The following is a 13,303-nucleotide window of genomic DNA, read 5'->3' on the forward strand; positions in this document are numbered from 1 at the left end:
CAGCCTGGGCATTAACTTCTCCAACTACTTCACCAATGGAAGCCTTTAAAGTAAAAGCAAGCAAGTCTTCTAGAGAAATAGATAAGGTCTTAAAACCTCAAAGCCCATCATTCTCACCCTTCAGCTGCTCATTCTTCTTAAGCAGACTAACACGGACGTGCTGTAGCTCATCCACTCCCTTCTTTGCATAAACAGGCGAATCAGTCTCAGCAGCTAAGGAATGGGCCTTGGCGCCACTTTAGCAGTAGAGTCCACCTTATCGCTTTTCATAATAGCAATCCTCTCCAAAGGTGAACTGGACTTAGCTCCCAACAGACGTCTTGGTACAAAATTCGGCACTAAGGGCATGACAAGACCTTTATGCCGAACAATCCTATCAGCAATCGTACTAGCCATTCTTGACATGGCAGTTAAAGTACCCAATGTCATTCTTGACATGGCAGGCGCCACATGCTCAGATCTAGCAGCCTCATTTTTCGTCCTCTTGGAAAAAGTCAAGTCAATCACAAGCCTGGAGGTAGTCGGCGAACCAGCTCGAGCAGCGAAAGAAATCTTTGGTTTTTTCTCAGCCGGCATCTCTTGAGCAAGCAGAGAATATCCATTTTCCCACCTTCAGTTGCAGCGGGATCCACAACGGTGATTGGACGAGCCAGTGCATCCACTTTGATCCTATTCACCTCCTCTTTTGGGAGCAGCCCACGTTTCTCCTGACGAAAAAAGTTAAAGTAGCCAATGTCATTCGTGGTACCTAGCAGGGAAGTTCAACTCAACATTCTAGCAGCTCATGAGGACCGCAACCTCTTCATTTCTCTCAATCACCGGTCTAGCTCGCGTCATGTCCAAAAGCCTAAAAGGACATAAGCCATGTGACTTGCCTAGCACTGCGCCCTAGTGCCACAATCCGAGGCCCCAGCCACACAAGCTGCCCTTAGTTCTAGCCAAGTCGAGCAACTTAAAGCAGTGGTCCCTGCCATAATACCTCATCGGCCCATGCCGAGTCGACTCCTGGCCCATGCCAGCCGACGTGCCGCACCATCCCGACGGCTGCCCCGCGGTAGCACCATCCACGAAGAAGACGAAGAAATCAACGAAAGACGGTCCTTTGCACGGGCAAGATGTAGCAGATTGCTAGAGGAGGGGGAACAAATATCCTCTAAGCCATCTCTTTCTTGTAGGGTAGAATAAATCGCTCTCCAAAGTTGATTTAATAACCCACTTAAGGTGGATTTAAATAGGCTTTGAGAGAAATTTATTTCCCTTTCCTAGAAGGATCTAATTTCCTATTAAAGAGAGAATATACATCAAAATAGGAAGCAGTCTTAAGTTTCCTAAAGCAAGAAGATCTCTACACCTGCTGCCCTTTTCTGCGAGCAGCCCAACAGGTGTGGGGGCATTTGTGGAGCCAAAAATATTCACTAGGTGACACGTGGACTTTTGGACAAAAGAGGACAAAAATACCCTCGAGGCATACCGGGTTTCCTACACGCGAGCAGTGGAGAATCATCCATCAACGAAGTCAGGAGTACCCAAAATGGGTAACAATTCAAAACCTATTTCATTCCATATATGTTTTTACCTCATTTTTTCCTTATTCAATTAGTCATTTATTTCAAACATTCCATAACATCCTCAACCAATTAATATAATCAATATATTAAAGGCTAATTACATCACCAAATTAAGCCCAAAAATCACCCTAAAGGCCGGTTATCCCTTCTCCAAAGGGAGCTGGCCATTTCCTTCTTTTTTCACCATAATTTTCCTTTTTTGTGACATTGATTAGCCAATTATACAAAAAACCACCAAAACATTCATTTTATGTTTAATAGCCAAACAAATTGGCTAATTAAACCTAAATCAAACCCAAAAAACCCTAGCCACCTCCTATCCCTATAAATATACTCTCATTTCTCACCAAAAAGCCAATTCCAACACTTTGGCAAAAATCCCAAAATTCTCTAAACACTCTTTCTCTCTAAATTCTAACTTTGGCATCAGAGGTTCTTCGGCCAAAGCCCCCCCCATTCATCGTGGGCGCGTGAGGCTTTTGGCCTTAACCTAAGGTGCTAGTTGTTTTGTAGGTGCAAAATCATCCAAGATCGAAGAGGAAAAAATTTGCATCCACAGAATCTCTTTAGCGTTTCTCTAATATGTTTTAATGATTGACACCCATCATGCAGTACTCTACGTTGATATCCCGCAAATACGAGATCATTGAAGTTCCCTCCATAAATTGTTAAACATATTGCAATGTATTATGTGACACATGTTCATATAGCATTGAAGACACTGAGGATTATGATATGATGGTCCCAAACCTAAACTACAACGAGAACAAGTATCCATCTTGGCTATCCCGAAAAAAGATAAACCAATCAGTTTGACATATGTACCCCACAACCGTCGGATTAATAATTGATCTGTGAATCCTGTTATAGATGATTGGTAAGATAACCACCATGAAAGTTTTCATAAGAATAGGCATGCAGTACCGGACCGGCACCAGATAGATCATGGGATCGTAGGGTATAGATTGAGCATGCAAAGAGTCGAGATGAAGTTGAAAAGCTCATGATGATATACTATGGATATTTCGAATATTGAGATTAATTATTACTTGCAACCCAACCCACATCAAAATCATGCACGAATCACGAGGATTGGCGTTTTAATTGATCCAAAGCCTTCAAGCCCCTTCCCCACGGACCAGGATCCTCTCCTGAGCTAAGGATGAGGATCCTCCTCATCAATTGGTATGGGCCGTTGGATGAAAATTCAACGGTTACAAACAGGAGGTCATTTTAAAGTTATAATAATTGTAGCCGTTAGATTTTCATCTAACGGCCCACATCCCTTGATGAGGAGGATCCTTATCCTTAGCTTAGGAGAGGATCCTGGTCCCTTCCCCACAAGGGAAAAAGATAAGTGATCAATAACAGTATTATAGTAATAAATACTAATTAATTGGAGGACTTCTTAAATAATAATATAATAATTATACATGCAATAAAATTTCATAATCGAAGTTGTTCAATATTTTAATTTTCATTTGAAGATCACTCGTACAAAAATCATTTCAATCAAAAATCATTTAATCATTCAAATATATTGTGGATGTACCAATTAACATATTTATGATAAACCGTTTATTTGTTTGATATGTTTGGATGATTAAACTATCCCAAATTTAAATGATTTTTTTTGTAGGATTGATTTTCAAATAAAGATTAATAAATTAAACGGTTCTGTTGTTAATTTTATTCAATTAAGATATGTTATATATTCATAAATAGGGGAATGCAAATATTATCCTCTTATATCATTCTACGTGTTATGATACGAAAGAGCGACAATGCTAATGCATGATATATGAATAAAGTAAATACACATATTATAGTATGAGTAAAACAATAAAATTATGTAAATGTGTTCCAAGTATACGGATTACGGAACAATCTCTCTACAATACAATACAATACAATACACACGGCATAGAGGGGGGGGGTAAAAATTAGGGTTTTTCGGTGCCACCACTATACCCCCATTGAATGCCCTACGGTTTTGTGAGAGGCTCTCCGCATGGAGAGCGAGAGAGAGAGAAAAAAAATGGATAATGAGTGAAGCAGTCTAAGCATGGCTGACTTTTTGCAAGGGAAAGCAGTGAGTAAATGCTGTTTTGCTGTCCATTTTGACTCCTTTTTTACTTGCTTTGGTCAGCTCTCAGCACTCAGCCCTCACCAGGGCCTTCTGTCTTCTCTTCTCTCTCTCTCTCTCTCCTCTCTCCTCTCTTCTCTCCTCTCTTCTCTATATATATCTAGCTATCTATCTACAAGACAAGCCCAACTTACCTGCCTTGGACACTTGTTTTTGCAATCCTTCATCAGTTCAGAGAAGAAAAAAGAGAAAAAAAGAGGCAAGTAACCCTCTCTCTTCAGTTTGTCTCGGAGAATTGCCAAAAGAAGAATAAACCCTTTTTTTTTTTTCGCAACTGCCTGCAATCTTCTTGTGAGATCAATTTCTTCATCCGTTAGAGCTACCTAGTGGGAATTAGATTAATTGGAAATTATGGGAAGGCCACCTTGCTGTGACAAAGTTGGTGTGAAGAAGGGCCCGTGGACTCCAGAGGAAGACATCATCTTGGTCTCTTACATTCAAGAACATGGTCCTGGGAATTGGAGATCAGTTCCAACTAACACTGGTAATTAAAATTTTCTATATTATTATTACCTTAATTTTTTTAATTAAATTTGAGCTAAGCTACTTTGAATACTCAATTTGTAATTTCATATCTATTCTTGGTAAACGATTTATACTCGCTTCTGTTTATTTCTGTCAATTGATTATTCTTTGCTTTGTTAAAAACCAAAAATAAACAGAGTGTGCATGCGGAGAAAGGTATGAAGCAATAATTTCCCATTTTAATTCTTTCTTCGTTTATATTGTAGAACAGTACCATCCTGCATCTTGTGTATGTATATATATGTGGTACAGTTTTTTACCTCTCTCGTTTTGGTAATAACTGGTTTCAGATTGGGGTTGATTTAATCATTAAAGTCATGTAATTATGACCTAGTACTGGTTTTTCCTTCTCGGAACAAGTACTATTACTGCAGATGCGTGTTCTGATCATATTGATTATTGACAGTAATTTTATTTTGGTCGGAATATTGGCAGTAATTTTTAATTAATTACTTCTTTTTTTTCAGGTTTGCTGAGATGCAGTAAGAGTTGCAGACTTAGATGGACTAATTATCTCCGCCCGGGTATCAAACGCGGTAACTTCACTGATCATGAGGAGAAGATGATAATCCACCTCCAAGCTCTTCTGGGCAATAGGTAACACTTCCCCTCATCTCTACGTTTTTATTTTTGTATTTTGTCTTTTGTTTTTTTAGTGAAAAACTTGAAATAAAACATTACATAGAGGATCCTCTTGGGATTCTATTACTTGACAAGTGAAATCTTAATCTAGAAATTATTACATCTGGAAAATTACTAAACCAAATAGCTTTCACCTCCATATCTACTTATTCCCATGTTTTTTTCTTCCAAATTTGAATTTATATTTTTATATGTTTGGGGCATGAATTTTATGAATTTGACTTGATTAAAGTATTTTTAATTTATTATATCTTTTGTTTTTTGATATGGGGGTTAGATACTCTCAAATCCCAATAGTGAAGTTCTTTATATTGTTGTTTGATGACATATTATATATTATGGGATTGGAGAAGAATATATGGAAGTGAATTCTTTAATTTTCGTTTTTTAAATGAGAGTAAATTAAAAGGAGAATAATTGGTTTTATTGTTTTGTAATTCCTTAAATTGGATGATGAAATTTTTAATGGGTGCAGATGGGCAGCCATAGCTTCATATCTTCCTCAGAGAACAGACAACGACATAAAAAATTACTGGAACACCCACTTGAAAAAGAAGCTGAAAAAGCTTCAGACAGGGCTTGATGGTCATGACCATCACAACCACCAGGATGGTAATTCACATGATCAGCCAATCTCCAAGGGTCAATGGGAGAGAAGGCTTCAGACTGATATCCACATGGCCAAGCAAGCTCTTTGTGAGGCTCTCTCCATTGACAAACCAAATGTTATTAGTACCACTACTGTTTCTCATGACCTTCACTTGCAAGACTTGAAGCCCTCCATTAATATAGGTAATTACAATATTAATGATAACCCTAGCACTAGCACAAGGCCACATCATACCTCCACGTATGCATCCAATACCGAAAACATTGCGAAATTGCTCGAAAACTGGATGAAAAATTCGCCAAAGGTTTCCGCTCATCAAACAAACTCGGATCAGACCAATGCTGATCAGACCAATTCCTTCAACAACAACAACAACAACGACAACGACAACAAAGGTGGCGCTACTGCAACTACTAGAGGTCGTTCAATGAGCACTTCTAGTGAAGGGGCGCACAGCGCAACCACCACGCCGGATCAGGCTTTCGATTCGTTGTTCAGCTTCAACTCATCCCCATCGGATGTGTCTCAGTCCATGTCAGTGGATGAGAACAATGCAAATTTCATAGCAGATCAGGCAAGCTGTCTGTTTCAGGATGAGAGCAAGCCCAATTTGGAGGGACAAGTCCCTCTCTCATTGCTGGAGAAGTGGCTCCTTGACGATGCTGCACCTCATGCCCACGAAGACCTAATCAACATATCATTGGAGAATGGTGCAGGCTTGTTTTGAAAAAAAAAACAAAAAAAAAACAAGATCAAGTACTATAAATAGGGTTTCTTTTGTTTAAAACAAAAGATGATCGAGTACTTAATTAGGGTTTCTTTTGTTTAATTTCTTTGGAATTAGGCTTTTGAGCTTTGTAGCTAGCTAGCCATCCTTGTAGTACTCCTTTTATTTTGTCAACTAGCCTAAGCAGAAAGATAACACCACCTTAATCAAAAAACAGAAAAGTGTAAATTAATTAAAGTATATCCATACTTACGTATCTGCTTTTGCTCTGGAGAATAATGAATCAAGCTGTTTAATTTCATGTTCTTGTGGACCTTGTTGGTAGGTAAAAGTTGTGTATATCTATTTATTTCTCTCTCGTTTAGTCGTTTTTACATATCTATTGTGCAGAAAGTATGGGAATATCATAAGTTTGGCTTCCCCTCGATCTATAGGGAAAAAGCTTAATTCCACAGACCATGAAATTAGGGTAATTCATGAAGTGAATGATAATGTACGGTTTAGTACTAGGGTTTCACGATTATATTAGTGTCGGCAGGAGAAATAAATTTTGCTGTGAATGGTAGGTTCAATATTAATAATCGCATTAATTTTGTTTAAACTTGTTTGTCTAGTTCTAAAAAAAAAAAAAAGTATAGCCTGTGTAGCTGTACAGTAATTAGCATTTATACCATATCTATTTTCACTAGATCGTGTGCCTGTATTCTCTCGGATTAAATATTCTGTAAACCATCAGATAATTAACCTTGTACTATACATGTGTACTATTACGTAAGTGTTGATTAACATACTTATTTTTTATTGATGACACATCATTTAATTTACAAATTTAATCTACTTAGCATTAATCATATTATATTCCTAAGAACAGAATCTGTATTCATATCCTTTCTAGAAAGAGAAATCGCTTCATACCTCGGATTTTAAAGATTACATTTCCCTCAAAGAAGTGCTAACCAGTAATCACAATTAAGCTAGTAATTAGCCTCCGACAAGTCAGAATTCCAGTGCATGAATGATTTTCCTAAGTACGGTATAACTTTTGAACTAGTTTCTTCTCAATTACAAGCCATTTTGAGGCAAACCCTAATTAGATGGTTTTCTTCCCAAACCTAATACATTGCCAATCGGCTCTATCGGTGTCGACGGTCTTATCTCTCATTGTCAAAATTCTCATTCTCATAATTAAGAGTGGGTTCTGATGAGTGAGACGACATAGGAAAATCTAAAGCCAAGAATTGCCTTGGAAATATGCAAAATGAAGGCCTTAAATGCAAAACATGTGAACGGTTTGACTATTTAAATTTAAATTATTATTTTTATACAACAATATTTGATTCAAAATGAGAGGGTATAATTTATTCTAGTTAAGAGAGAGAGGGACTAGGCTAAGCCACTAGTTAATTTTGGCATCGAATTCAATACAAATATTACACGTTATTGTCATTCATATAAGTTGAATATGAGATTTTTCATTTATAAGTAAAGAGAAATAATACATGTTGGTTCATCTTATTATTTTAGTTGTTTGGTTCATCTTATTATTTTAGTTGGACTTGCTTGACCACCAGTCAAAACTTTGACGTAAACTAAACTGTAAAGTAAAAGCATTGGATTTGGAGGATCGATGCCGCAAATGCATTATATATGCACAAGTCTCTCATGAACAGTGCTTTATCCTCCTTCCCTTTTGAATTGGCATCGCATTTACAGCCGAAATTTATTGAATCACTGCACAGCTTGCACACAGATTCACAGACTAGCAGCTGCATGTCTCTGCGATCCTCAGTAATGTCTTCAACTTCAGAGCTACAAATTGAATTAGTGACTTACTGCTAGGCCTAATTTTTGAAAGAAATCCAACCTCCAATTCAAAGGAAGGAGGAAGCTTCGTTTGAGACACAGACATTAAAGTAGTGCATATGCATGGACCGTGGGAGAGTAATGGATTTTTAAGCCAAAGTCATGAGAGCACATGTTTCTCGCCAGAGTGACAACCAAGCTTAGCCTCATTTAAATACTCTTGAGTACATTGATTACTCATTGATTACTCACTTAAGTAGACAATTATTAGTTATAACTAGGCCCATCACAAGTGGAGTGTCATAGACTCAAATTATCGGTTGTTTCGGAGTGACTGCGGCAAGCCGTTAATGCAAATTAAAGTTTATAGACATCAAGGGTTTACAATTATTCACGCTCACTTGTGCAGGTGAACTTTGCATTTCTTCCAATGACAATTATCTCACTAAAGACTTCCCTATCGCATAATAATATAAAGAAAAGAAGTGGGGCAGAGAAATTAAACAATTCTTTGATTTTTCTCTACCAAATAGACCGATTAGTTGGACACAACCATGTGCATCTTTAGACAAAGGAGTTTTGCTATCCCAACTCAAAACCTGATTAAGTAAATCATGTGGTACATACAAGTTTTGCACAAGTAGATCGATCTCAACATGACACAACTAAGGTGGCTTGGTCCCGTGGGAAATGGGGACCATTGCCTTATCTCACAGTATTCTTATGTAAGTAGGGTTTCTTCTGAGCTTTCAAATTCTTCTGTTTCATCACCATTAAAATGGCCAGCAAACTTATAAATCATATTCAACTCATGATATGCAGCTAGACTGGAAGTGGCCACAATTAATTCCATCACTAAAAGTTGAAAAATCAAAGAAGAAAAATCGCACTTAATATTATTTGCTATTCTTTTACTCATTTTATATTTTTGAACTGATCCATATCATGTTACGTGGATTAATTTACAGAACTTGTGCAGTGTATGCTTATAAAAAAAACATGTTTTCATTGTTCTTTGAATTACTTCTTGCCTGCCAGTTAGGTGTGTGGGATTAGGAGAAAAACTAAGAGTTGTAAATTGACTTTTGCTCCATGTTTAGTGACTATGATTACACTAGATTGGATAACTCACAAAGTTTAATGTATGTTCAAGTAAGAAACAAAGGTTAACTTTTAAGTTTTGTCCGAATTGAAAGTAGGCAGTGCAACCGTACAATTTTGTGAGGTTAGTGGTGAATTGTCCTAGTGATTACATTCATCTAGTTCCTTCTTCTTGAACACTTGAACACATAATCATAGTCTCTAGAAAGTGGTGAATTGCTCTCATTGTTAGGACATTCACCTTTAATCCACTTGGTCCCGAGTTTAAACTGCCGCCTTCCCGTAGAGTGAAGTAGTGTGAGATATCGTGGGACATAGTACGTACAAAGCATCTTTGGATTGGTATTTGTGGGGATATCGTGGTAAATAGAACATACAAAGCATATATGGATGGGTATTTGTGGGTATGACTCACACCCAAAAAGGTAATTAGGCCCGACAAATCCCAGGGATTCGGCTAAGCCCAAATCATGGTCGATATCTAGCCATCTCGGTCCACACTTAACCCTAACTTGTCCATCCATGTCTCTTCCAAACCCTAAAATCAAAGGTTTCTTCTTTCTATTTTACACAAAAAAAAAAAAAAAAACTTGGTCAATTACTTCCGGCAATTTTCCGGCGACTAAACAACAGAGCACAAAGATAGCGAAGAAAACAGAGAGGAGTAGTGTAAATATCTCCGGGAAAGCCAAAGCACTGTTTGCACGTGAGCAGTAGGAAGGCGAAGAGCAAGGCGCAGCCACGGTACGGTACGTTGATGCATATAGATACAATTCTGTCATATTTTCTCTCTTTTGGGCTTCAGCCACACCCATGTATCCTTGTAAACTGTAATAAGTAATAACTTATTCAATTAAAAAAATCAAATGGGTATTTAGAACGTAGTAAATGTAGCTTTTTCAGTATAAATCTTATGCCTTGGTATTTTACTTGTTCCACATTTTCAGCCTCCCCCCATTTCGAATCCTAGCTCTGCCCTTGTATATAATGTTACCAAAATGTGATAATGCTCGATATCATGTAGTAAACAAAACAGTTTCTTATGTTCGTGCGAATTTTTATGGAACTAGGGACATAGATTAGACGCAGTTTGAATTTTTCCGTGAAAATCATTATAACTCTACTTCTGTTAAATGGACTGTTGCTTTGGATGATAAAAAAGTGCCCTGATATCGCTTTTGTATCGTTTTATAAATACCTTTAATCTCAACAAGAAACCACAAAGTCACAAACAATAATTTTAAGCTAGGTTACTAGTTATGTTCCAATTCCCTCGGTCACATTTTTGTTTTGTTGGACATTCACCAAAGCTTCAATGATTTTCATTTACCATTTACATTTATGCTTGTGTGTATGTTAATGTTGATATATACTGTTGCTTAACTTCGAATGTCATCTATTAAGTCCCTCTGACTTGTTCTAGTCAGACTTCTTATATGCATGCATGGTTGCAATATTAGTCATGTTAACTACATCGGAAGAATAAAAAAGATGAATACCATAAACGGTGAAGAGAGAGAGAGAGAGAATGACTAGAAATGATATTTCGTTAACTGTATAAATTACAATTACAACAACACTAGCTCATATAAACCTCACCACAGCACCCACTTTAAAGTTAACTAGCTAAGAGCTAATTAACGGATTTGGATCCCATCCGGATCCAAATTGTGGGAATCTTAGGGATCCTCACATCTTAGACATTGGATCCCCACAAAGTGGATCCGGAGAGGATCCTCTTCCCTAATTAACAAACCATATTACTGACTAATGCTGAGGTGGACCGGTGATATGGCATGTACTTACATTTGGGTTCTAGTTTTTTTAGATGGGCATCTCTTAGTCTTACTCTTCAAGGAAAAAGGATGATCGCACTTCTTTTTGTCGATGGCACTAACCAAATCGTTCTGTTTCTTGATCACTTCATCAGCATTTCCTTCATGGATTTAGGGACCTGGTCAGGCATACCGTACGTGTTGAGAGTTACAGTAAACGCATTTGGGGTGAACTCTACAAAAGTAATGTACACTTCAAATGTTGTAATCCAGGTTGGTTTTCCACCTAGAGAAGCATTTGAAAGTATTAAGTATACAAGTCAGCAATACAGTTAGCAATACAGTTAGTGAGTTGGTTAGTATTTGGTTAGAGTAGTTAGGCTTTTTCTTATAAAAATAGTTGTGTAACCTTCATTCTATCGGTCAATACAAAAGCATATTTCTCTCTCAAACTCTCTGTGTTCATCTTTCTTCTTGATTTTCTCTTCAATTCCCAAATATTGTAATGTAGTTAACATGGTATCAAAGCCACCAGGCTCACACCATGTATTCTAGTGGTTTCTCTTTGTAGTAGTTTATATTTTTTTTTCCTAGTTTAGTTTCTCTTCAAATTTCCATTAGATTTTTGGTGCTTCCTCGAGCTTGGGTTAATTTTTCTGTGATTGTTGGGTTAATTGTTCTGGTTTGAAGATTTCACCACCGACGCCTTCACCACCTCCAAGAACTGACGATCTCCACCGCCGTCCATCTTCTGGGTACCCATTCGATGCGATGAAGAAGAGGCAGATCAGAAAACTTTCATGATTTTGTATGGTTTGTTGGAAATCAGGGAATGAATCTCTGCATATTATTAGCTCTTTCCCCTTGTTCCAAATGAGAAGGTTCTTCCATTGCGGCTTGCTGCGCTTCGATACAAAAGAATCCCTAATCTCCAGCTTTTCACAGATCGCGATCAGCTCCCTCGTCTCCTCCAGGGCCAATTGCCCTGCTCCGGATTTGGTGTTTTGTCAGAATTGGAGTTTTCCTCAGAATGTGGTGTTGTTTCCCCAAAATCTTATGCTTCTTGTTCGCTGTAGTCCAGGTGTTTGACGAATTGCCCAGTTCAGAATTTTCATGTGAAGGTTAAGTTTTTCAGCCACTTCTTCTAAATTTCTTACGATGATTCTTCAATATTCTGTAAATCAATTAGTTTGTGGTTGTGGGCATGGAGTTATTCAGTTGATATATTGAGTTTAAAAAGCTCAGAGCCGTCTTTCTTATGAATCTTTTCTGGGTTCTTCCAGTTGTTTGTGATATTTGCTTTCATGATTCTTCATTTCAAGATCAATGTTTGTGATATTTGGGATATTTGGATTCAAGAATATTGGTCATTGCTAGATTGTGCAATTTGTATGATGGTGTATAGTTCTTTCTCTGCTTCACTGGTATTCTGCAAGTTTATTTGGTTTGATCTTCCTGCAACTCTTGATATATTTGGAGAAATGGGTGTGAATTCTTGCATTATGGCATGTATAATTTTGTGGTTGTTCGGATTATGGTTTGTGCCAAAAATGAGAAGTGTAATGTTTGAGAAGATTGTTTAAGTGCTTATTGAGGAGTTTATGCAGTATGTTTTCCTATCGCAGCCTATAATGTTGAGTCTAACCAACTCAGTTGTTAGCATGTATCTACAGTAAGTCCGGTTATACGATGAAGTTTGAAGAAGTTGTTAACGGTAAATCCCACGAAGGGTAATTCCGTGATGTGAATAGGTAAATCCCACGAAGGGTAGAAGAAGTTGTTAACGGTAAATCTCACGAAGGGTAATTCTATGATGTGAGTAGGTAAATCCCATGAAAGGTAATCCTACATAGATGTTGATTTTTTGTTGTTGAAATTGTGAAGGCCGATGCCATTGTTAAGAGTAGTTGTTTTTCGGCAAAAGCCACAAAGGGAGATCCCATGGTACTATAGTTAAGGCCAATGCCACACTATAGTTTGTTACTTTTCTATTTTAAAGGCCAATGCCAATGTTAAATGAAGTTGTTGACAGTAAACCCACGAAGGGTAATCCCACAAGAAATTGTTATAACCGGCATGAGGGTGTGTTACAACTTTATAAGAGGTTGTTCATTGATTGAAGCTCCTGCGAGAAGCAGTGGAATATTGGATGTTTTGGATGGGAATATTGGATTTTTTATATGAGCAAGTAGCATTTGTGCATTTTATCAACCAATGTTATCAGTGAGTAGAACTTCGTGGGTTTGGTTTGTCGTGGTGAGAATTCAAATGGGTTGCTAAATTTGGAGGGAATGATGGCTATTGAAAGGCTTGATTTGCAGGGGATTGTAAAATTCTCCATTGCTGAAAGCTCGATGCTTGAAGGATTGGGTTTTTCTGGGCGCTATTTGTTTTAGTTCATGGCTA

At 37.6% G+C, this 13,303-nt stretch overlaps 1 protein-coding gene and 1 long non-coding RNA gene across 4 annotated transcripts; both read left to right on the forward strand.

Moving 5' to 3' along the window:
- The first annotated feature begins 3,759 nt into the window (after positions 1–3,759).
- LOC126626099 (myb-related protein 306-like) lies at positions 3,760–6,519 on the forward strand. Its single transcript, XM_050295306.1, has 3 exons — positions 3,760–4,198; positions 4,707–4,836; positions 5,357–6,519. Exons 1-3 carry the CDS (start codon positions 4,066–4,068, stop codon positions 6,216–6,218), a joined length of 1,125 nt encoding a protein of 374 aa, XP_050151263.1. The 5' UTR covers positions 3,760–4,065; the 3' UTR covers positions 6,219–6,519.
- A 3,027-nt stretch (positions 6,520–9,546) lies between these two features.
- Positions 9,547–12,316, forward strand: LOC126626109 (uncharacterized). Of its 3 annotated transcripts, none has more exons than XR_007624572.1 (3): positions 9,547–9,871; positions 11,053–11,170; positions 11,588–12,316. It is a non-coding gene; the product is annotated as an uncharacterized LOC126626109 (long non-coding RNA). The 3 variants fall into 3 exon arrangements; XR_007624573.1 differs by having other exon boundaries at positions 9,547–9,866; XR_007624571.1 differs by lacking the exon at positions 11,053–11,170.
- The last annotated feature ends 987 nt before the right edge of the window (positions 12,317–13,303 follow it).

Source organism: Malus sylvestris, chromosome 6 (genome assembly GCF_916048215.2).
Source record: "Malus sylvestris chromosome 6, drMalSylv7.2, whole genome shotgun sequence".
NCBI classification, from domain to species: domain Eukaryota; kingdom Viridiplantae; phylum Streptophyta; class Magnoliopsida; order Rosales; family Rosaceae; genus Malus; species Malus sylvestris.

What these genes read in the sequence shown, in the direction of transcription:
- LOC126626099 (XM_050295306.1), top strand. Translation starts at nt 4,066, where the DNA reads ATGGGAAGGCCACCTTGCTGTGACAAAGTTGGTGTGAAGAAGGGCCCG. An exon ending in ATCAGTTCCAACTAACACTG is followed by an intron (nt 4,199 to 4,706) that starts GTAATTAAAATT and finishes CTTTTTTTTCAG; the next exon opens with GTTTGCTGAGATGCAGTAAG. An exon ending in CAAGCTCTTCTGGGCAATAG is followed by an intron (nt 4,837 to 5,356) that starts GTAACACTTCCC and finishes TAATGGGTGCAG; the next exon opens with ATGGGCAGCCATAGCTTCAT.